The following is a 22371-nucleotide window of genomic DNA, read 5'->3' as shown; positions in this document are numbered from 1 at the left end:
CTTTTCTTGAGTGCTTATAATAGTGGTCTTATACAATATTTGTCCTTCTGTGACGGACTAAATTCAGTCAGTATAATGACCTCCAGCTTCCTCCATGTTATGTTTCATGGCTTCATTGTTGTTCTTTATCATTGTGTAGTATTCCATTGTGTGGATATACCATAATTTGTTTATCCATTCGTCCGTTGATGGGCACCTAGGTTGTTTCCATCTGTTTGCTATTGTGAATGGTGCTGCAGTGAAAATGGGTGTGATTAGATTTTTTGACTGTTTAGAATTTCTTTTCAGTCTTCTAAATCTAGATATAGGGTTTGTATATATTCTTGTAAAGCGGGGAGATGCCAGGATTCCATGGGGAAATTTCTTTTTTTAAAGGGAGGCCCTGTATTGTTCATAAAGTATAAAAGAATTGAATGCCTAGCTCCTTGAAGAAAGAGGAGTTGTTTGTTCTCTGTTAATGATGTTTTCTTTCCTTATTTAATGCCTCACCACTGAGCTCAGTTTTCCTCAGAGCTGGGGAGATCGTGATGGACAACTGCATGACCGTTAGTTGTTCCATATGCCATTGTCATCCAAATTCAATGCAGCCCCAGCTCTTTCAGTGTGGTTTCTTTTGGGAGTCTTGGCTGGACTTCACAAAGCTCATGAATACTTAAATATTCCATCTGGTCTGCAAACGTGTCATGGGAAGATGGGTTTTCTTAGTGTATGAAATATTTGAACTGGTTCATCTCTCCTCAGGGTGTATAAGTGGACTTTCTGTCTGCCTTGTACTTCTAGAAGGAGAGACAAAGAAATGTCAGCTGTGCTTGCTCTCTGTATTCCCAGGCTGCTGCTTCTGAATCTCAAGGTTGTTGCTTTAGGAGCCAGGGCTTTTCAGACATCATCAGCTTCAGTTCTGCCTCCTCCTCTAGCCTTCCCCATTTGTGTGTCAAGAAAATATAACATAGTCTACTCAGAAGGCTCTAAATAATCTCCGTAATATGTAATGTGTCTATGAAAGTGTGTTTCTAAGGAACATTGTTTATACACGGGGATCTTAAATACAGAGCAGTGTAAACACTGTGAAGGCCTAATCTTCAGGATTCTGATGAAGGATTTTCTTTTGTTCCTCTCTTTTTTTGTCCTTTTTTCTTTTATTCTCTTTCTCCCTTTCACTCTTTTGTTAATAAGCTGCCTTATCCATGTTAAATGCTAGTGCTAAGTTAAAGCTTAATTTTTATTTACTTATACATTTTTATTATTGCTTAGGCTTATAAAGATGTAATGTACCTTTTTGATTAGATATAACTGAGTATACCTAAATATCCAAGCCTCTTTTCTTATTGGAAATTCCAGGGTGGTAGTATAGCGAATGGGATTGTATTCTTTTACTAGATCTATTCAAATGATTGTTGGGTGTTTGTTTTGAAAGTCAGTAGGTTTCAACCTTGGCGAACTGATCACTAACTTTCGAGTTCTTAAACTCAAGACCATTTAGTCATGTCCCACAAAAGTTGTGCTCTTTATCCAGGCCAGCTTCAAATATGAACCCTTGGAATAGAGATTCTTAATATGAAATTCAGCCTAAGGGAGCTGCTGATTTCTTAGTGTTTCTTTAGCAGGGGAAAGAAACTGTTGGCCTCATTTTTGACATAATTGTTGGCCTTGTTCAGTAAGGGCTGATATTCCACAGGTAAACCTGGATGGCATGGCACCTTACTGAATTTGTTAGTTTTAGACTCCAAGAAAACTTTATAAAAATCTCAAATGTAAATATTCTAAAAACTTCCATTTTTAATTTAAAGTTTAAACAGTGCTGTGTGATAACTCCTTATTAGAGATTGTTTGCATGTGGAATCACACTGACTCTGTGCTCTGAATTTTTGAGAACCCTGGGGAATTAGTATTCTGCTACTTGCCTTTTCCAATTTTGAATGGAGCAGTCCCCTCTACATCTGTATTGATTGGTTTTTGTAACTTGTCTATGCCATTTAAGAAGATACATGCTTTAAATTAAAAATGCTCAAAAGGCTTGTCATTGTTTCCAAGAGAGTGTTGTGAATACATTTTCTTCTCCCAATTCAGAAAAAAAAGAGCATGCTACTTTGACACAGCCTCCACCGTAGTGGCTAGCATAAAAAATGTCTTCTTCACTTTGTCAGGTACATTCTTAGCTCTTAGTAATCACTGAAGGGGATGATCCTATAGTTGCATGATGCTTGCTATTTTTATAAAGTACTCTATTTGTGCTTATGTTTTGGAAGTAAAGTCTTCTTATTCACTGTATTTATTCTTACCCTCTAACTTTGTCTCTCCTGTCTACCAGGCCTCCCCCTTGTCTACCTTAGAACTAGGAGTACAGCCAGTCTGACTAACCTAGAGCACCAGATCTATGCTAGAGGTACAGTACAGCCAAGCGAGGGCTTGCTTTATTTTCCTGTTTTAAGAACTGCCTTGTACACTGTGTGAATGGGAGCTGAATGGGGTACACCCAGTTGTGAGTACTTTGCTTTAGTAATAGGAAAGAACATTTCCAACCAATGAACAGAATGGCACCTTACATCAGAAGTAAGTGGTGTGCTAATTCCTATGGTATCTCTCTTCCATCTGCCTTAAGCTTCGATGGAAATGGGATAAACTCCAGAGTGTATGATGCAGAAATATCAAATGTCAGATGCCATTTCCTATGTTGAAATGCAAGTAAATGAAAGAAAAATATCCTCCATTAAGCAGTGTTACAAGTCTGTGATTATAGAATACATTTATTCTTATGGTAATGCAAGGAGCTTTATGGCATAGGAGCTACAATGATCAAGAACAGAGCTAAGAAAACCTTTCCCAGTAAATAATTGCTTCGACACAAACCTTTATTTCTTTAGAATTGCGGTTAGGTGCTTAGGAGATAGAAAAGAAAATGTCCTTTATTTCTGTCTCTGACCTTTTAAGATTTCTTGAGGATTTGACTGGTAAGTAAATGTGGTAGAAAACACCATAAACATTAAGGAATTGGAATCCCAAGATGATCATTTCTTCATTTGTTTTAAGAAATGTGGTTTAATTTGAGTGATTTATGTTTGTACTTGGCTAATACCAGATCCTGGGTCATAATGTATTTTATTTAAAAAAAGACCATTTGAGCGCCATATACCAGGAATACAGACAGTGATACTGATACATAGGGCACAGTGCTAATATATATATATATTTTTTTCCTGGAAGGTTTTACCAAGATGAATGTTTGAGGGAGGGCTCACACAGAAAGCCCATGACTGAATCTTCATTTATTCAAGGATTGATACTTACAAGCTTTTCTGTATCTGTTACTTAACCTTTCAGGCTAAGCAAAGCATTATTCCTGTTTAGCTGATGAAGACAGAGAAACTTAAGTACTTTGCCTTCATTCACATGACCGCTGGTGGCAGACCTGGGACTTTAATCTATTTCTTATGATTTACAAACCAGGTCCTTTCTGATAAGACTGAGCTGCTTCTATAGCATGAAAAACTACACTGTTTATAATGGTCAAATTACTCTGTAAAATGAGTCTGAAGGAGTTGAAATTTCCTCAGCTGGAGGCATTTGAAGCTGAACTTGAATGGGAGAAGCTTTAGGTTCTCTCAGCCCATGAAGAAATGAGGGTTTGTCTCCAGAGGCAGATTTTCTGAGGCCACCAGGGAATGCTGTTCTCCTTGACCGACTTGGGAATTTTTATCTCTGGTGCTGTGCCAACAGCAACTATACCCTTTGGACCCTGATGCAGGAGTTGTCACATTTGTCCCATGATGCTGGATCTGGATTTGTGTGCAATCCGTGTATTTTTTTATCCTCGGAGAAATGAGTTACTGAAGTCTGTGCTGGTATGTCTGGTTACCACAAGAGCTGGGGGACCTGAGTGGTGTGTGTGCCCAGGCTCGTTAATTCCAAAGCAGTGGACCTGTGAATATCTTTATGTGGATTGCCAGCACTTGATGCTGTATCACATGCTGATCAAAGCCACTTGCCACCTGTTCTTTTTAAATCTAATTTGCAAATGGAAACTTACAGTCTGGCTCACAGTGGGATTTGAAAGCACATCTGGCTTCTTTTCCTCTTGGGTCCTTTATCTACTGTAATAAAACAAGCTCTCTCACCATACTCGTGGAGTGGGAGGCGCCTTTCAAAGTGCCACAGTAAATGCTGTTTACCCTTCATACAGCTCTTAAATTTTTTACTCCCCCTCTGCTCTTGTCAGCAGCCTCACAGCTACTCCTTAATTTTCTACTTGATGAGCACTTTTTTTTTTTTTTGGTAAAGCAAACCTTGGGAACTAAGTGAGGCCACTGGGGTGAGAAATGGGTATATTCTAGGTGAAGATTATCTTTCGGAAATATTTGAGGTGTCTCTAAGCGACTGACAACAAAATAGTGGAGTCACACTGGAGATGGCTCAGTTATTTAGCATATTACTGTTCCCCAGACTCCCCTGAGCCATGGTTGCTCTCAAAATAGAACCTGCCTTAACCTGAAACTGCTTGCTTTGCAGTGTTTGTAGTGCTAACTCCTGAAAACTTTTGAAGAGATAAAAAGGGATAAAAAGAAAGTGATTGCTTTTTAAAAGGCACCTGTAATTACTGACTTTTATGATGCTGCCCCCGGCCTCGCTCTAGAAGTAGTAACGAGCTGTATGTGCTGCACTTTGCCTTCTCCATGTTGTTAGCAGGCAGCATCTGGCCCTGTGGGATGAGTTTAATTTTGCTCTAATGTTCTCCTCAGTCAGCGCCTGCCGTCACCTCTAGATGTCATTTCCCCACAGCTGCAGACCATTGAGTCATGGTCTTGTTCAGGCTCTCTTTGTGCTTTAAAACCAAAACACCAAACTCACTGCCGTCAAGTCGATTCTGACTCATAGCAGCCCTATAAGATAGAGTAGAGCTGCCCCATAGGGTTTCCAAGTCTATAATCTTTATGAAAGCAGTTTGCCCCTTTCTCTTTCTGTCTTTGAGGTTAGCAGCCGAGAGCTTAACCACTGAGCCTCCAGGGCTCCTTTTGTGCTTTAAAGCTGGATACAAAATACGATTGGGTGTACCCTTTTTGTTGGTGTGCACGTGTGGTGTGAGCATGCCGCCGGGAGGCTTCCCTGCACTGGATGCTGCTGCCTCTGGCCTTTGCTGCTGTCACTTTCCATGGCAGTAGAGGAGATGCAGGCCCTAAGAGGAGCAGATGCCTCTTCTCTCACCGACTAGTGGTTCTCTGTTCCGAGCCAGACCACACCGCTCAGGCAGTGGTGCCGATAGATGGCTCCTGAGGCAGTCTTCTGGCCATTCTGGCTTCGCGCTTCTCTGATTTCTTTCAGTGTTTATAGACAGGCCAGCACGCTAGCATTTGATTACTTATAGTCTTACAATGATCAGTGTTTCTTTCCAGTTTACCCAACTAGAAGCTCTGTGAAAAGAAGATTTTATGCTCCTTTTGTAGCCTCCGTCCAAACCAAAAACCAAACCCACTGCTGTCAAGTCGATTTCCACTCACAGCGACCCCATAGGGTTTCCAAGTCTGTAAATCACTACGGAAGCAGATCTGCTACATCTTTCTTCCTCTTAGCAGCTGGTGGTTTCGAACTGCTGACCTTTCAGTTAGCAGTTGATTGCTTTAGTAGCCTCCATCCCCATTGCCGTCAAGTCAATTCCAACTCATAGCGACCCTATAGGACAGAGTAGAACTGTCCCATAGAGTTTCCAAGGAGCGCCTGGTGTATTTGAACTGCTGACCTTTTGGTTAGCAGCTGTAGCACTTAACCAGTACACCACCAGGGTTTCCATAGTACCCACTATATAGTAGGTGGTCTGTAAAAATGAAGTAAATTTTCATTTAAAAAGCTTTGGGATAGGATATCTCTGATTTTTCAGGGAGGGGGACAAAACAACTATTAGAGAACAGGAAAGAATGTTTTTATTTTGCTGTATCACAATTGAGCTTATGTGTATAATATGACTGAAGGGGGATGTTTGTTTGAATAGAAGTGTCATTAAAGTGAAGGCTTTTTGGACAAGTTTAAATAAGAATATGTGGTATATCTTACCATCATTTGGCTTACCTATTTAGAATATATTTTTTGGGAGTAATATTGGAGAACAGAATCTTTCCTGTTCTTTCCATTTCTATTTCTTTCTTGATTCCAGCCAGGTTAGATCCTGACACCTTCTTCTGGAGGATAAAGCCCATGAGAGGTGTGGGAGAATTGGTAACTGGTAGAGGTGGTCACACATCACAACCGATTGTCAGAGGGTGGGACCAAGTCATCCCCTACCCACTGCCATGAAGTCAATTCTGACTCATAGCAACCCTAGGACAGAGTAGAGCTGCCCCATAGGGTTTCCAAGGCTGTAAATCTTTATGGAAGCAGATTGCCACATCTTTCTCCCATGAGTCATGCCCTAGCAGGCAGCAAATACCTGGAGCTTCCATTTGTCCTATTGACACACCTGTGGCAGTTTCTTCTTTCTTCCACCTTCAGCCACTTTGCACAAGAGGCAGTTTTGGGCAGTGTCTCCAGGTATGGGGAGGACCTTTGCCACTCAGATACAGGCATGTGCTAATAGCCTTCTTCTGTTTGTTCCTAGCAGAGGTGAAAACTCCCAAGCGCCGGCAGCCCTTTGTCCCTTTTGCTCTCAGGAATCACACAGGGTGCACTCTGTGGTTTGCCACTCTGACCACCACGCCTACCAGGTAAGGAGCACCCAGTTTGTCACTCTTAGCCATCTCTGCCATCAAAGCCTCCTGTGTTCCAGCCCAGCAGAGCAAGGGTTGTATTTAAATCAGTAACTTACAGTGTTGCTAGAGTTTATGATGGAGATTCCAGTTCTATGTAGATTCTGTAGTCAGAGAAGTAGGTCTTAAGTCTGAAATACCCAAATTATGGTCTTGATCCTGGAATGCATTACATTTAAAGTAAAAGTCAAGCAAATTAAGGACATGAGTAAGAAGTATGGATAGAAAAGTCTTTCTGCCTTCTCTCCTCAGTCTTTTTTTAAGACCTCAATCTTTAAGTAATGGTATATGGTTATTAAACCAAACATTTTTTCATTCTTCTTCCAAGACTGCTTTGAAAACATTTCTCCCAAAAAAGAATGATCTTCCAAACCTAAAACACACTGAATATTCAGCCCAGATGGAATTGGGTGGAGTTTAGAGACCAAATGGGAGTTTACCTAATCCAAGTGAGAACCTCTCTAACAACTTTCTGCCTGTTTAGACCTTGGCTTAACTTTCCAGATGCATACTGATCTTTCCAGTTTAGGTAATGAAGTCTATGAAGTAAGTAGCAGAATCCACTGATTTGAAACCACATTTCTCCTGCATCCACTAAGTGTGATAATGCTCTGAAGGTGAAGAATTGTTTTTTTTTTTTTTTTTCCTCTTAGTTTAGATCTGTTAAATTCTGGATGGTAACTTAATGCTACTTTTTAAAAATCATGTTTACATAGCACCCTGTGTACCAAACTCTACTGCTGCTGGTGGTGAATGATTTTATAGTTGTAGCTTTCAGCTGTTTCTAAAGTTTCCAATAAGTTGTGATTGACCATGAAGGTAACTTTAGTTTCTGACCTTGTAGATCATCCTTTGCAGGCAGATTATATAGCCTTATTGCTGTGCAGGAGGGGCTCTGAGCCCAGCACAGAGGTCTATGTAAGAGTCAGGGAGGAAGAGGGGTGAGCTGATACCATCTGATTTGGTTCCAGGGCTGCACTGTCTCACAGTGGGAGTCCAGGGCTAGTTCCAGAAGAGAATGGAACGTTTCTTGATGATGGCCACAATGTTAGTGAATGGCGAGAAGTCCTCACTGGTGATGAGATTCCCTTTGAATTTGAAGCAAGAGGAAAGCTAAGACACAGGTAAAACATGGTTTATTCTTTTCCTTTAAAAAAAAAAATTATTCGCAGTAGCCAAAAGGTAGAAACAGCCCAAGTGTCCATCAGCAGATGACTGGATAAACAAAATGTGATACATAATACAATGGAATATTATTCAGCCACAAAAAGGAATGAAGTTCTGAGACATGCTACCATGTGGACTTTGAAAACATTATGCTAAATGAAATAAGCCTGTACAATAGAACAAATATTGTATGATTCTGTTTATATGAAATATCTAGAATAGGCAAATTCATAGAGACAAAAAGTGGATTCATGATTACTAGGGCCTGGGTGAAGGGAAGGGAGGAATGAGGAGTTGTTCCTTAATGAGTATAGATTTTCTGTTTGGGGCGATGAAAAAGTTTTGGAAATGGATAGTGGTGATGGTTGCACAACACTGTAAATGTAATTAATGCACAGATTTGTTCACTTAAAAATAGTTAAACTGGCAAATTTTATGTTATATTTTTTACTGTAATAAAAAAATACATATAATGACTGCCCCAGTGTTGCTTTCTGACACTTTTCTTATTAATAAGTTTGTTTTATTTTTAAAAGATATTTTGAAAATCAGTATTTCCTTTTAAAAAGTGTAAAGACTGTCTTGCTATCTTGGAAATACATTTCCTTCGATTAATTTCCCATTATTTGACACATGAGGCAATAACCTGTGTGTTTCACATAATTTGGTTGACACATAGACAGGTTATATAATAATTCTCAAGTTCATTGCATGCTGACCTGGTTTTTCTGATGCAGTGGTGTCACGTGTTCTTCAAAGGTTCCTAAAGCATGTTGATTTAAATTTTAAGGTACAATGTGCTGCATAGCACTTCTAGCAAGCAGGCGGTTTCAGGAAGTAAAGCCAATACTGATAAGATTTTCTGATTCAGAAAGGGTAAGAATAATTTATCTAGGGAGATTGCTAGCTGATGAACTCCTGAAATAGCCAGCCATAGGACTAGAGTAAATGGCGAAAGAAGATTAATGTCCAATTACTCAGAGATTATAAAATGTCTAACAAAGTGTCCCATTATTTTCAAACATTTTTAAATGGAAGGACTACTCAGTGGATAGTGAATAGGTTTAAAAAAAAAACAAAAAAAAAAACTCCTGTTGCCATAGAGTCGATTCTGACTCGTAGCAACTCTATAGGACAGAGTAGAACTGCCCAATAGGGTTTCCAAGGCTGTAATCTATACAGAAGCAGACTGCCACATCTTTCGCCTGTGGAGTGTGGATGGTGGGTTCAAACTGCCAACCTTTTAGTTAGCAGCTGAGCACTTTAACCACTGTGCCACCAGGGCTCCTTTTGTGAATAGGTTAAGATTTAGTATTTGAATAGGTTAAGATTTCAATATTTGAACCTCCTATTTGTTTTCAAGTTAGAGCTGAAATGTAAGAGCTTGGCTCCAGCCTTCTGTAGTCTTATGCTTCTCACGGTGCATTAAGTCTTTGTGTGCAAACCTGGTCCCAAGTCAAACACCTCTTCTTTCTGTGTACCCTCATACTGGTACATACTACTCTTAGCGGCAAGGATACTGAACATGTGCGCCCCCAGGGATTTAGCAGAAAAAAAAAGTTTCAACAAAAATCACTCTGCTGGGCACATGTGCCTGGAAGCCACGTTAGAGTGTCCAGAGATGGTGAGAGCATTTTCCTGTTCTTCTGCAAAGATCTTGGAGAAGCTAACTGTAGAACAGTTGGCAGTATTTCTCAATAAGCCTGTCTCTCTTGTATCAGAAAGGGTTTGACCTCTTCGTCACTTCTGTTTTTTTAGTTTCCCTGTTTTGTAACCCATTTCAAGCTCCACTGTTCTGCTTGAATTTATCAAAATACATGTCTTCTCTGGCTCCCCCCACCCGCTTTGGCACATGGTACCTCACTCCTCCCTCCCTCTCCCCTTCCTGTCAGCCTCAAATCCAGTTCCCCATTTCAGGCTTCTGGCTTGAATTAGGAAAAATCTAAAATAGAATTAAACGTGCAATTTCCTCCTGTTCCTCCTGTTCTGCCCACTGCCTTCTGCTCCAATTTTGGCTGAGCACTTCAGCCCTAAAACTCTGAGGGCTCTGTCTCACATAACGCATCCACAGCCATGTGAGGCTGAAGCCAAACAACTAGATGTAGTTCTGAGAGAAGTAGGATATTCAACAAAGGAACCAAGAAGAAATGTTGTTTTATGCATTTTTAAGGGTATGGCTATATGATTAAATTGCCAGCACATCATTTTTACTAACCCCATTGAAATGATTTTAGCTGATGTCATTATTTTATAAATTGGTGAGGGGGCTGGAGCGACATGAGCTAGTGTACAAGATTTGCACGGTTTTTGCAGTAAGAGGGTAGATGCCCCTGCAGTCTTGCTCAAGCTTTACAGATCTTTCAATCTGTGTTGTAAGTACAAAACCCAGTTAAAATATTCTCTTGATTTCCTTTACATTATGTAATCACCAAAAGGGTTAGCCAACTGGGTTTTTATGTTATAGTATAGTAAATCAGAATGGAGACTTTGCTTGTACTTTCCTTCCTTTCTTGAGAGTGTATTTAATGTTGCTTTCTGTGTTTCACCTAATAGACACACCCATGACCTCCGGATTCATCAACTGCAAGTGAGAGTAAATGGCTGGGAGCAAGTGAGCCCAGTGTCTGTGGACAAAGTTGGGACCTTTTTCCGATATGCAGCACCAGACAAGAATTCATCATCTTCTATGGTGTGTGACTGTAGAATGGGTGTTTAATGGCACCATTGTGCCATGACCACAGCCCTTAAAGCCAGGCAGTCAAATGATTAAACATGTAATAGCCTTGCTCTAGTGAAATGTTCTTGTTCTTTATTTCCCCTAGACTTAAGAGTAGGAGCCCTGGTGGCTCAGTGGTTAAGCACTCGGCTGCTAACTAGAAGGTCGGTGGTTCAAACCCGCCAGCCGCTCAGTGGGAGAAAGATGTGGCAGTTGGTTTTCGTAAAGATTTGCAGCCTTGGAAACCCTATGGGGCAGTTCTGCTCAGTCCTGTAGGGTCTTTATGAGTCGGAATCAACTTGATGGCAGTGGGCAGACTTAAGATTATTTCACTTCAGTCATAGTCGTTGATAGTCAGTATGGAGATAAGCCAGTAATTAATTTCAGTAGAAAAACAAAGTTTAAATTGGAGTTAACACATAATCCCTCACCTGTGCAGATCCATTTCATACTCAGCTGGCCTGACTGGCAGCTCACTATTCTGCCAAGCATGTTTGGCTTTATTTCGCATGTTGTTCTTCCTTTATACATTATCTCCTTTACATTTCTTATAACGCTGCTCTTTACCTTCTCACTCTACATCCTCAAATCCTTCCAAGTGACACAAAGACAGATGTCCCCTGTCACTTCTTTTCTGATCATACATACTCTCACACACCCTTGCCCTGACTTTACCTCAGCCTATATCCTAGGGGCTGAAAGGCCAGCCTGGGGGATGATGCAGGTAGCATCCCTGATTGGTGTGTGCCATGGAGCCTGGTATCCTGGCTGATGTAGCTGCTGTGGGTGCACCTGCCCAGTCCTCATTCACACTTCACAGGACGATTGCACTTGGTTTTGGGTAGCCAGTCATAAGTAAGAAAAGAAGGATATACCAGAGATATTGCTGCTTTCCTCATGAGAAGTATTCTTGGAAAAGACTGTTCTCCAAGGGTTCATTTCCATTGTTCCTCTCTGGTGCCTGAAGTTTGTTGGAAAAAAAACTACTTTCTTTCTCTGTTACTTGTCTGCCCCAAATTCATGTCTGTCAATAAAAGGACTAGTTCCTTCTCTTCCCCCCGACCCCCCTAACACACACACACACAGATACGTTTCTAGTGCATTGAAGTTTTGGATACATTCAGTGGTTATAAAATGAATACGGTGTTGCTTTTCCCATATCTTCAAACATAAGATGTTTCATCTTCATCATAGACCACACTTTACCTGAGAGTGTTTACAAACACCACCCTTTCAAGCAAATGACATTGTCATTGAATTTAGTGATACCTGTTACCTTAGGTCTGTGCTGACTCTCTTAACTTTTGGAATCTTTCTTAGATTGGCAGCCCAAGCAGCAGAACAAATATCATACATCCCCAGGTTTACGTGAGTATGATTTCCTGCTGTCATTTATGTTTACTGAGTATATGTACTGTGCCTGGACCATCACTGATACATATTTCTTTCTCTTTTTTTTTTGGTAGTATGTCTGTAACAGAACATTTGCTATTTTGATATATATTTCTTTATGATCAGGGGACTTTATGACATATATGTGATTGGAATTTCTCTTTGCCCTTTTTGATTAGTGATTACCTTCCTTTTACAGGAACTTGCAAGAAAATGTTTTTCACCTAAGTTTGGTATGGGAAACTAAGTATTACAGGGAGCGAGAAGAAAAGGCAAATGTTGCCGTCCAAGGTCTCCTTTTCTTTCTAAGTTCAAATATAAATTAATTCCTGCATGGCTGTATACATTCCATAGGTTTGGATCCAAAGGTCTTAAAAGTGAATAACAATGAAAAATAGTAAGATTCTTTTTTTTTCCCGTTTGGGTTTTGAGAATCATCATACAATAACATTAAAAAACTGTATTCTGGTTTTTCCATATAACTTCTCCCTGAGGATAGTAGGTTTTGAAATGTGAAATTTCAGGCAGGCCTGGAGGCAACAATATTAAGATGTAAAACGATTGTTATTGGGCCTTGGCTTTAGTGGGGCATTATTACACAGGTTCAGTAGAAGCTTTAACTTTGGTGATAATTGTGACCAGGATTGAGTCCCTCTGAAAACACTCTGGAAAATTATAGTTTGCCCTTTTCATTTGGGCTTCCTGGAAGTCTTGGTTCAAAACATGGAGCTCTTCATTTTGTTGGTTTATTAGGTTGGTTTTCACATACTGTTTGTTTTAATAAAAAGTTGGCAGTATGAAAAGCTTGGATGTGGAGTCACTTGTTTCTCTAATGAAAAAAGCATTGTCAGTATGTTCTGGATACTCATTCTAAAAATAATAGTTTTAGAACTTTCTCATTGGTGTACCTAATGTGGAATTTTATACTTTTTTAAAAAAATATTTCTGGCACATTGCAGTAGCACAAAATGTGTACATTGAGTGTGCGAATGAACATATGGAAAGAAGAAAGCAGTGGCTGCCACCCAAGACCAAAAATAAATAATTTCCCTCCATTATATTGAGTTTCTGAGCCTCGGTGTCCTGTTTATAAAAGAGTGATTATTGAACAGAACTTAGAAAGTTATTGTAAAGAAAGAGAGGCTTGTTTTTAAAGTTCTTTGAAATACGAGTGTTGGTTTTTCTATAGGCAGTTGTCTAATAGCGTCTGGACCTAGAGAGTAAATTTTATGACATATACGGGAAAAAAAAAATTTGTGTCTGTGAAGAGCACACCAAATACAGAGAACTCTTTATTATACACCCTCTAGATTTTACAAAGACAAGTTTTAATTTCAAAAGACTTCCTTCTGTTTATATATGGTCAATATCCAACCCATTATTAGTGTTCAGAGTGTTTTCTCATTTTAATATTAACTAGGAGAAAAATACCACAGAAGGTAAATCATTTAATGTTTTGAAAAATCCTCCGTAAATGTTTCTGACCTTTTAGTTGTTTTGGATGATCTTCATTACATTCTCTTCCAGTAGAGTTGAAAACAAGTCCTGTTCCCAGTTTCAATATAAGGGCTGATGCGTAGGAACCCAAGGGCATTATGAATGAAGGAGAACCTCCAGCAGATACTTCCTTACTAAATTGTAGAAAGTCTGGAAAATTTGATAGGTTATTATAGCAGTCTTAGTTGAAGTTCTTTATAATCTGTTTAGAGGCTTAGGACTATTTTTCTTTGTGATACACTTTGTGCTATCACATCTGAGTAGATTATTTTTTATAGAAATATTTAGAATTGGCCATTTTTAATACTGTAAGTGTATAGGATGTTTACTCCCATTAAAATTGAGTGATTTCAAGGTTTAATTGCTGTAGTTCCACTGGAGGACTATAGTAATTATAAGACGCTTTTGATTTAGGCGTTCTGGTTGGTATTGTTGCATGTTTTTTCAAAAGCATAGCTATGCTCCTGTTTTTCCTCTTTTTCACAGTTCTCGTCTCTCCCACCTGTCCGGGTGGTCTTTGCAGTGACTATGGAAGGTAGTGCTCGGAAAGTGATCACTGTCCGCTCAGCCCTCATTGTAAGGAACAGACTCGAGACACCAATGGAGCTAAGACTGGATAGCCCATCAGCTCCAGACAGTAAGTTCTGAGTGTCTAGACTATAGTAAATGCTTGATAAACATGTGCTGACCGTTGTCAGGGCCCTTTTTTCCCAGTGGGTATCTTCCAGAGCAGTCAGTGCATGTAGTCTGTCTCCCTTTTATCCTGAGCTTTGATCTCTTTGGGGTGGGGGACCATTGCCTCACAGTGCTAACACTTATTTCTGTGGCAGAGCCAGTGGTGCTTCCAGCTATCATGCCAGGGGATTCATTTGCTGTGCCTTTACACCTCACTTCTTGGCGGCTACAGGCTCGGCCCAAAGGATTGGGTGTTTTCTTCTGTAAGGCTCCCATTCACTGGACCAATGTAGTGAAGACGACGGAGGTTAGTAGCAGCAAACGAGAGTGCCACTCTATGGATACGGAAAAAAGCCGATTCTTCAGGTATGGGTGACCACTGCAATGGCATGTAAATATTGCCCACTTCCTTTTTTTTCTTTCAGGTTGACTATATTAGCATTCTTTCTCTAGTAGCCCTTAGTGATTCAGTTGTGCTTATTTAAAACCCTGAAGTTCTTATTCCTTACATTCTTGTGTAAAGAGTTCATAAGCTATACGTGTAGAAATTGCTGAATTGGCAAATATTTTGTGTATGTTTTTCACCACAATCAAAATTTTTTAAAAAAGAGGTTCATGAGAACTCAAGGGTTAACCCTTGACAGGGAAGGGGAGATTGCTTACTATCCAGTATTTATGGAGAAACTACCGACAAACCCACTGCTCACACGTACAGATTAGAAATGTGTATGTATGCATAAGCATAAAAAGAGGACATGTAGGGAGGAAAAAAAACAAAAAAATAACCAGTTCCCTTTCCTAAATTAGGAATCAAAATCCTGGATTTGGGAGTTTTTGAATGAGACATTTCAGAGGAGTTTGGATGAAGGTTCATACACCTAGTACTGTAACCATTAGACCCCCATTTTGCCCTTCTGAAGAGTATATGCATCAGTGTTGGAAAAATTACTGGATTGCTGTTGCTAGACCCTTCTATATGTAGGCTTTAAACTTATTTAGATTAGTGATTATTAGCTTTAGTTTTCTTTATAGTTAAGATAGGCATTTCATTTAAACTTACAGAAGAAGTGCAAGAATAGTATAAAGAAATCCAGTATACCCTCTAGTCAGATTTGCCAATTGTTAACAGACTAAAGGGAAAAAAGATAAATACACAGCTATAGTTGGAGATTTTAAAATTCCCCTTTTGGTAATTTATAGAGGGGGAAAAATTAATAAAGGCTGAAAGATTTAAAAAATACTATCAATCGACTTGTCCTGATTGACTTTTGTAGAACACTTCATTCAACAACTGAAATTGATATAAGAAAGAAAACTACAGACCCGTATCCCCCATGAAGAGAGATGCAAAAATCATTAACAGAATACTAGCAGACAAAATCCAGTATGTAGGGTTTATCTCAGGAAAGAAAGGTTAGCTTAATATTTGAAAATCAGTAAATTCACCATATTAACAGACTAAAAGTGAAAAAACATAATAAGGTCTTCTCAGTAAATGTAGAAAAAGCATTTGACAGAAATCAGCACTCATTCATGATGCTTAGCCAATTATGAATTGAAGGGAACTTTTCATTCTGTTAAAAGACATATGAAAAAGCTACAGCTAAACATCATACCTAATGGTAAAACATTTTGCTCTTTTCCCTTAAGATCGAAAACATGACACTCTATTCAACATCAGAGTAGTAGTCCTAGCCATTGCAATAAAGCAAAAAAAGAAAAAGAAATTAAAGAGCATAAAGATATGAAAAGAAGTAAGGCTGTTATTTGCAAATGACATAATTGTGTATGTAGAAAATACCATGGGATATATATAAGAAAATTACTAGACCTAGGAAAAGATTTTGTCAAGATTTCAGAGTTCAAGGTCAATATACAGAAATGAATGGTATTATTGGAAAATGTGATTTAGAAAAAATAGCATATACAATAGCATCACAACACATTAAATACCCAGAAATCAATGTAATGAGTGATGTCTTTCTTCCATGCTAAAAATTACAAAACTTTGCTGAGAGAAATTAAGGAAGACCTAAATAAATGAAAAGACATACCAAGTTCATAGATTAGGAGACTCAATATTGTTAAGATTTCCATTCTCACTAAATTGATCTACAGATACAACACAATTCCTATCAAAATTCCAGTGGGCTGTTTTGAAGAAATAATCGAGCTGATTCTAAAATTTATATCACAGTGCAAAGGATCTAGATAGAGTATTCAGTGCCATCTTGAAAAAGAACAAAGTTGGAGGACTTACACAGCCTGGTTTCATGACTTAACTATAAAGCCACAGTAATTAAGACAGTGTGTTATTGGCCTAAAGATAGAAATATAGATCAATGGAAAAGGAAAAGGAATTCAGAAATCGGCCCAGACATGTATGGTGACTTTTGATTTTCAGCCAAGGTGTCAAGTCAGTCTAATGGGGAGAAGGAAGTTGACTAAACAAATATTGCCGCAACAATTGGATGTACACATGGAAAAAATCAGAAGCCCTGTTGGTGCAGCAGTGAACCACTCAGCTGCTAACTGAAAGGTTGGCAATTCGAACCCACTGAGCGGCTCCATGGAAGGAAGACTTGGCAGTCTGCTTCCGTAAAGATTACAGCCTTGAAAACCCCGTGGGGCATTCTACTCTGTCACATGGGGTCGCTATCAGTCAAAATCAACTCGACGACACCTAACATCAACAACATGGAAAAAATGAACCTCAACCTTTATCTCACTCCATAAACAAAAATTAATTAGGGTCATAGACCTAAAGGTAAAACTCAGAATCATAAAGCTTTAGAAGAAACATAGGAAAACATCTTTATGACCTTGGGATAGGCAAAGATTTCTTACACAGACAACACTAAACATCAAAGAAAAACTTGATAATTTGGACTTTGTTAAAATTAAAAGTTTGGTTCGTCAGAAGACACCAATAATAAAATGAATAGACAAGCCACAGAATTGGAAAAAATATTCAAAATTTATGTATATGACCCAATAAACCCACTGTCATGGAGTCAATTCCAACTCATAATGACCCCATAGGATTTCCAAGGCTATAAATCTTTACAGAAGCAGACTGCCACATCTTTCTCCCATAGAGCCAGTGGTGGTTTTGAACTGCTGACCTTTCAGTTAGCAGTCGATCACCACCAGGGCTCCTAGAATATATGAAGGATTCCTAAAAATCAACAATTAAAAGATAAACAACCTAATAAAAAGAATAGGCAAAAGACTTGAACTGACGGTTTACAGAAGAAGATATACAAATGGTCAGTAGGCACATTAAAAGATGCTCAACATCGTTAATCATCAGGGAAATGCAAATCAGAACCATAGTGAGTATCCTTTTACTCTCAGTAGAATGGCTAAAAGAAAAAAGACAATACCAACTGTTGGCAATGGTATGGAGCAACTGGAGCTCTTGTACAATAGCTGGTGGGAATGTAAAATGGTATAACCATTTTGGAGAAATGTTTGGCAAGGTCTTATAAAAGTTCAAGACACATCTGCCCTATGACCCAGCAGTTTCACTCCCAGTTATTTACTTAAGAGAAACAAAGACATATGTTCACAGCAATAATTGTGCAAGAATGTTCACATTAGCCCTAAACTGGAAACAACCCAAAGGGCTATCAACAGGATGATAGATAAATTAAAAATGGTATATTCCTAAGATGGTATACAAGTAGGCAATGAAAAAGAATGAACTGCTGATACAATGAAGTTGTTTTTAAATAATTTATTTTATTTTTGTTGTTGAGGATATACACAGCAGAACATATACCAATTCAATCATTTGTACGTGACATTGATTACATTCTTTGAGTTATATAACTATTCTCGCCATCCTTTCCCAAGTTGTTACTCCCTCGTTAATGTAAACACACTGTCCTCTAAGATTCCTATCTAATCTTTTGAGTTGCTGTTGTCTGTTTGATCCACTATGTTGTTGTTAGGTGCCATCCAGTTGGTTCCAACTCATAGCGACCCTGTGTGTACAACAGAATGAAACACTGCCCAGTCCTGCACCATCCTCACAGTCATTTTTATGTTTGAGCCCATTGTTGCAGCCACTGTGTCAGTCCATCTCATTGAAGGTCTTCCTCCTTTTCGCTGACCCTCTACTTTACCAAGCATGATGTCCTTCTCCAGGGACTGATCCCCCCCTGATAACATGTCCAAAGTACATGAGACGAAGTCTCTCCATCCTCGCTTCCAAGGAGCACTCTGGGTATATTTCTGCCAACATAGACTTGTTCAGTTTTCTGGCAGTCCATGGTATATTCAGTAAGTCTTTGCTGGCACCATAATTCAAAGGCGTCAGTTCTACTTTGGTCTTCCCTATTCATTGTCTAGCTTTCACATGCATATGAGGCGATTGAAAACATGCTTGATCCCCTTTAGATAGATCTTAAAAGAGCACAATGCCTAAGGCAGACATTCTTTACTAGTTAAGCTAAACTATTGTTTGGTTTTTAGAAGGCTTTAGGGGATATTTTTGGTTTAAGGTTTAAAGATTATCTCAGGGCAGTAGTTTCAGGGATTCATCCAGCCTCCATGGCACCAGAAATTCTGGATTCCATGAGGATTTGAAATTCTATTCTACACTTTCCCTCTTTTGATCAGGATTCTTCTATAGAATCTTTGATCAAAATGTTCATTAATGGTAGCTGGGCGCCATCCAGTTCTTCTGGTCTTGTGGCAAAGAAGGGAGTTGTTCATGGAGGCAATTAGCCACACATTCCATGTAGTCCTATTCCTGACTGTCCTTCTTCCTCTCTTTTTCCAGGCAAAGAGAGACCATTGGATGGCTATAATGAAAACTTTATGTTAAGCAAAAGAAGCCAGACACAAAGAGTAGTACATACTGCATATTCAATTTATTTGCAGTTCAAAAACAGGAAAAACTGATCTATTGTGATAAATATCAGAAAGTGGTTGCTTGAATGATGGTAGAGGATATAGATTGGAAAGGGACACAAGGGAAATTTCTGGGGTAAAAGAAATACTGTATTATTGGTTTGGATGGTGGTTATACGGGTGTATATAATTGTTCAACGTAAAACTGAACATTTTAAATCTATACACTTGATTGCATATTATGCCTCAATGAATGCATTTGTATTAAAAATTATAAGCATTTTCCTGAGTTATTGAATCATTTTGATGCTGTACTTTCTCATACACAGCTGAGGAGAAAAAATTCAAGTTTTTCACTCAAGCTGATGGTTTTCACACCATTTTGTCTTTCTTCATAGGTTTTGTGTGGCTATAAAGAAAGAGAATTATCCAGATTACATGCCCTCAAACATATTTTCTGACAGTGCAAAACAGATTTTCAGACAGCCCGGGCATACCATTTATCTCCTGCCAACTGTGGTAATCTGCAACTTGCTACCTTGTGAACTTGATTTTTATGTTAAAGGAATGCCAATTAATGGGACATTGAAACCTGGCAAAGAGGCAGCTCTCCACACAGCTGATACGTCCCAGAACATTGAACTGGGTAAGAAATTACTCAAGTGATTATTTGTACTAATGCCATGGAAATAACAATGAGTATTTCATAATTATTTCATAATGTGAGTATTTTGTAAACATCGTGGAGAAATTTGGTACATATAATACCTCAGTAAACTAGCTCAAAGGAATTAGTGCAATAAAAAACAAAAACAATAAGAAAATTGTATAAAGACAAAAACGAACAAATCCACAAGATTCACAGAGGAAGCACTCACCAGAGCCTTATGTTGCTCACTCATTATTTGACTATAGGGAGGTCATTTAACCTTTTTAAACTGTGCTTTTCTTAGCTATGTTGTTGTTAGTTGCCATTGAGTCAATTCTGATTCGTGTCGGCCTGATGTGTGTAGAGTAGAACTGCTCCGCAGGGTTTGCAAGGCTATGAGAAGCAGATTGCTAGGCTTGTCTTCTGAGGTGCCTCTAGGTAGGTTTGAACTGCCAACCTTTCAGCTAGCAGTCGAGTGCTTAACTGTTCATGCAGTGAGCAAAATCATATACCCTTCTTTTTCAGAGAAGGAAAAGCATCTACTAGTAAGCATAAGCATACACTACTCCAGGCATTATGCTAGGCACTTTCACATACATGATCTTATGTAATCCTTATAGCAATAGGTTATTTGTCCCATTTTACTGATGAAGAAATTGAGATTTGGAATGTTTATGCCTGAAGTAATTTTCATTTGTACGGATGAATGAAATCAGGGTAGAGAATCATTATATTTGCAGCACCCAAAGCAAAGAGGCACTTCTGGAGTTTGGCAGGAAGTATGTTTCTTAAAGACTGTTGTTGTTGTATGCCATTGAGTCCATTCTGACTCATAGTGACCCCATAGGATTTTGTTGGCGGAACCATATTTTTATGGAAATAACACACACCTTCTACGTTTGTTTGCTAACCACTCTCTCCCCTTTGTGAGGTATTTTAGTAAGTACGTTACGCTAATTTTTCTTTTTTTTTTTTTTTACAAAAATGTAAAAAAAAATTGGCATAGTGGTGCTTAAGAAAATACTTTGTTGGAGGGAGGGAGCGGTTGGCAAACAAACGTCGAAGACGTACGTTATTTGAGTAAAAATACACTAATCTTTAAGGGAGCAGATTGCCAGGTCTTTTCTCCTGTGGAGTGGCTGGTGGGTTTAAACCACCAACCCTTCGTTTAGCAGGTGAGCTCTTAACCTTTGCACCACATAGACATGTTGAAATAATAATAACTTAGATATTTATTGTTTACAGTTTTGTAAGTGCTCTCATTATATTATCTCATTGGATTGTCACAATAGCCCCATATTTCATTATCCCTATTTTACAGATGAGGAACCTGAGACTTATTGAGCTTACAATGTATCCCACAGTGACAAGCTTGTATTTCAATGACTGTATAAACCCTTGACCTCAATTTAGAAAAGAAAAATAGTACAGTACTAGTTGTACATTCTAAAGAAAATTGGTCTTTACTCTGGCATCTAAGTAGATTTCTAATATATTTTTCCAACAAATATTTACTGAGCCTGTAGATGAAGTGGAAATTTTCTCCTTCTTTATTAGCACTATGCCCATGCCCAGCATTCTCTATCTTCAGGGTCATGCTTTCATGGATTATCACTTTTAATAACATCCTTGCAGATGAGACTGGGGAGGTTAAATAGCTTGCCTCACCGGCATCATACAGCTAGTAAGGAAAGCCTGAGGATTTGAAGCCAGGCAGTTTGGCTACAGAACCTTGATTCGTACCCTCTACTTGCCTTTACTGTATTTTAGGCACCTAGCATACATATACGGCTGATATATAGTTGTTGTAGTTAGTTGCCATTCAGTCAGCGCTGACTCATAGCAACCTTATATATATATATATAACAGGACAAAATGTTGTCCAGCCCTGTGCCATCTTAATAGTCATAGCTGTTATTGATAGCTTCCTTGGTATCCTTATCCTCTTCTAATTATGCAGCTTAGACTGCATAATTAGTGTGATTTCCAGGCCTTCTCATTTGCTGCATGCTTATTTTCATCTTATCTAGAGGAAGATAGCCATTCTAATGAGGTTTTTTTTTTTTTTCTTTTAACCGGTTAGATATATAGTTAGTGGTTTTTCCAAAAACAAACTAAAGCCAATTTAGTTTGTCTGTGGGCTGTTTTGAAAAAGTAAGGTGAGGACCCAGAAAGACGGTGGCTTATGTCTTCTCTAGGGGTGTCACTGGAGAATTTCCCACTCTGTAAAGAATTACTCATTCCACCTGGAACCCAAAACTATATGGTGAGAATGCGACTCTATGACATCAACCGGCGGCAGCTAAACCTCACCATCCGGATTGTGTGTCGGGCAGAAGGATCCTTAAAGATCTTCATTTCTGCTCCCTACTGGCTGATTAACAAAACAGGTATGTGTAGGGGCTGCTCAAGTAGACCTTTGGCCTTGTTCGTGGGAATTCAGATTTATTTGCTCAGCTAACTAAATGGAGCCAATGCAAACAGATTACTTCAACAGCCCAAGCTGTTGAAACTTTCCTGCTTCCATAATAGGTGCTTAATCATGGTCAAAACTGTCCTTTTAGACAATGAACTAAGCTCACTAAATAAATTCAGTTTTCCCCCTTGACAATTTTTTTTTTCCCTTTTACCATTTGCATCTGTCTTGGATAGACTGGATGGGATTGATGTCAACTTTTCCCCTCCTT

General features: G+C 38.9%; 1 protein-coding gene across 8 annotated transcripts in view; it reads left to right on the top strand.

Moving 5' to 3' along the window:
- The window catches only part of VPS13D (vacuolar protein sorting 13 homolog D), a 301392-nt gene that overhangs the window by 106975 nt on the left and 172046 nt on the right, over window positions 1–22371 (top strand). For 6 of the 8 annotated variants that reach the window (XR_002824255.1, XR_002824256.1, XR_002824257.1 and 3 more), the window contains exons 40-47: window positions 6581–6686; window positions 7700–7852; window positions 10449–10584; window positions 11932–11979; window positions 13987–14137; window positions 14331–14541; window positions 19434–19681; window positions 21883–22074. Coding sequence is in view for 5 of the 8 variants with exons in the window: in XM_023732177.1 (XP_023587945.1) it covers window positions 6581–6686; window positions 7700–7852; window positions 10449–10584; window positions 11932–11979; window positions 13987–14137; window positions 14331–14541; window positions 19434–19681; window positions 21883–22074 (1245 nt within the window). In the remaining 3 variants the exon portion in view is untranslated. Of the gene's footprint in view, window positions 1–2308; window positions 2384–6580; window positions 6687–7699; window positions 7853–10448; window positions 10585–11931; window positions 11980–13986; window positions 14138–14330; window positions 14542–19433; window positions 19682–21882; window positions 22075–22371 lie in introns of all 8 variants that reach the window. The other 2 variants (XM_023732181.1, XM_023732178.1) reach the window with 2 other exon arrangements.

This window comes from Trichechus manatus, unplaced genomic scaffold (genome assembly GCF_000243295.1).
Source record: "Trichechus manatus latirostris isolate Lorelei unplaced genomic scaffold, TriManLat1.0 scaffold00048, whole genome shotgun sequence".
NCBI lineage: Eukaryota > Metazoa > Chordata > Mammalia > Sirenia > Trichechidae > Trichechus > Trichechus manatus.
This window is presented reverse-complemented; position numbering and strand designations above follow the sequence as displayed.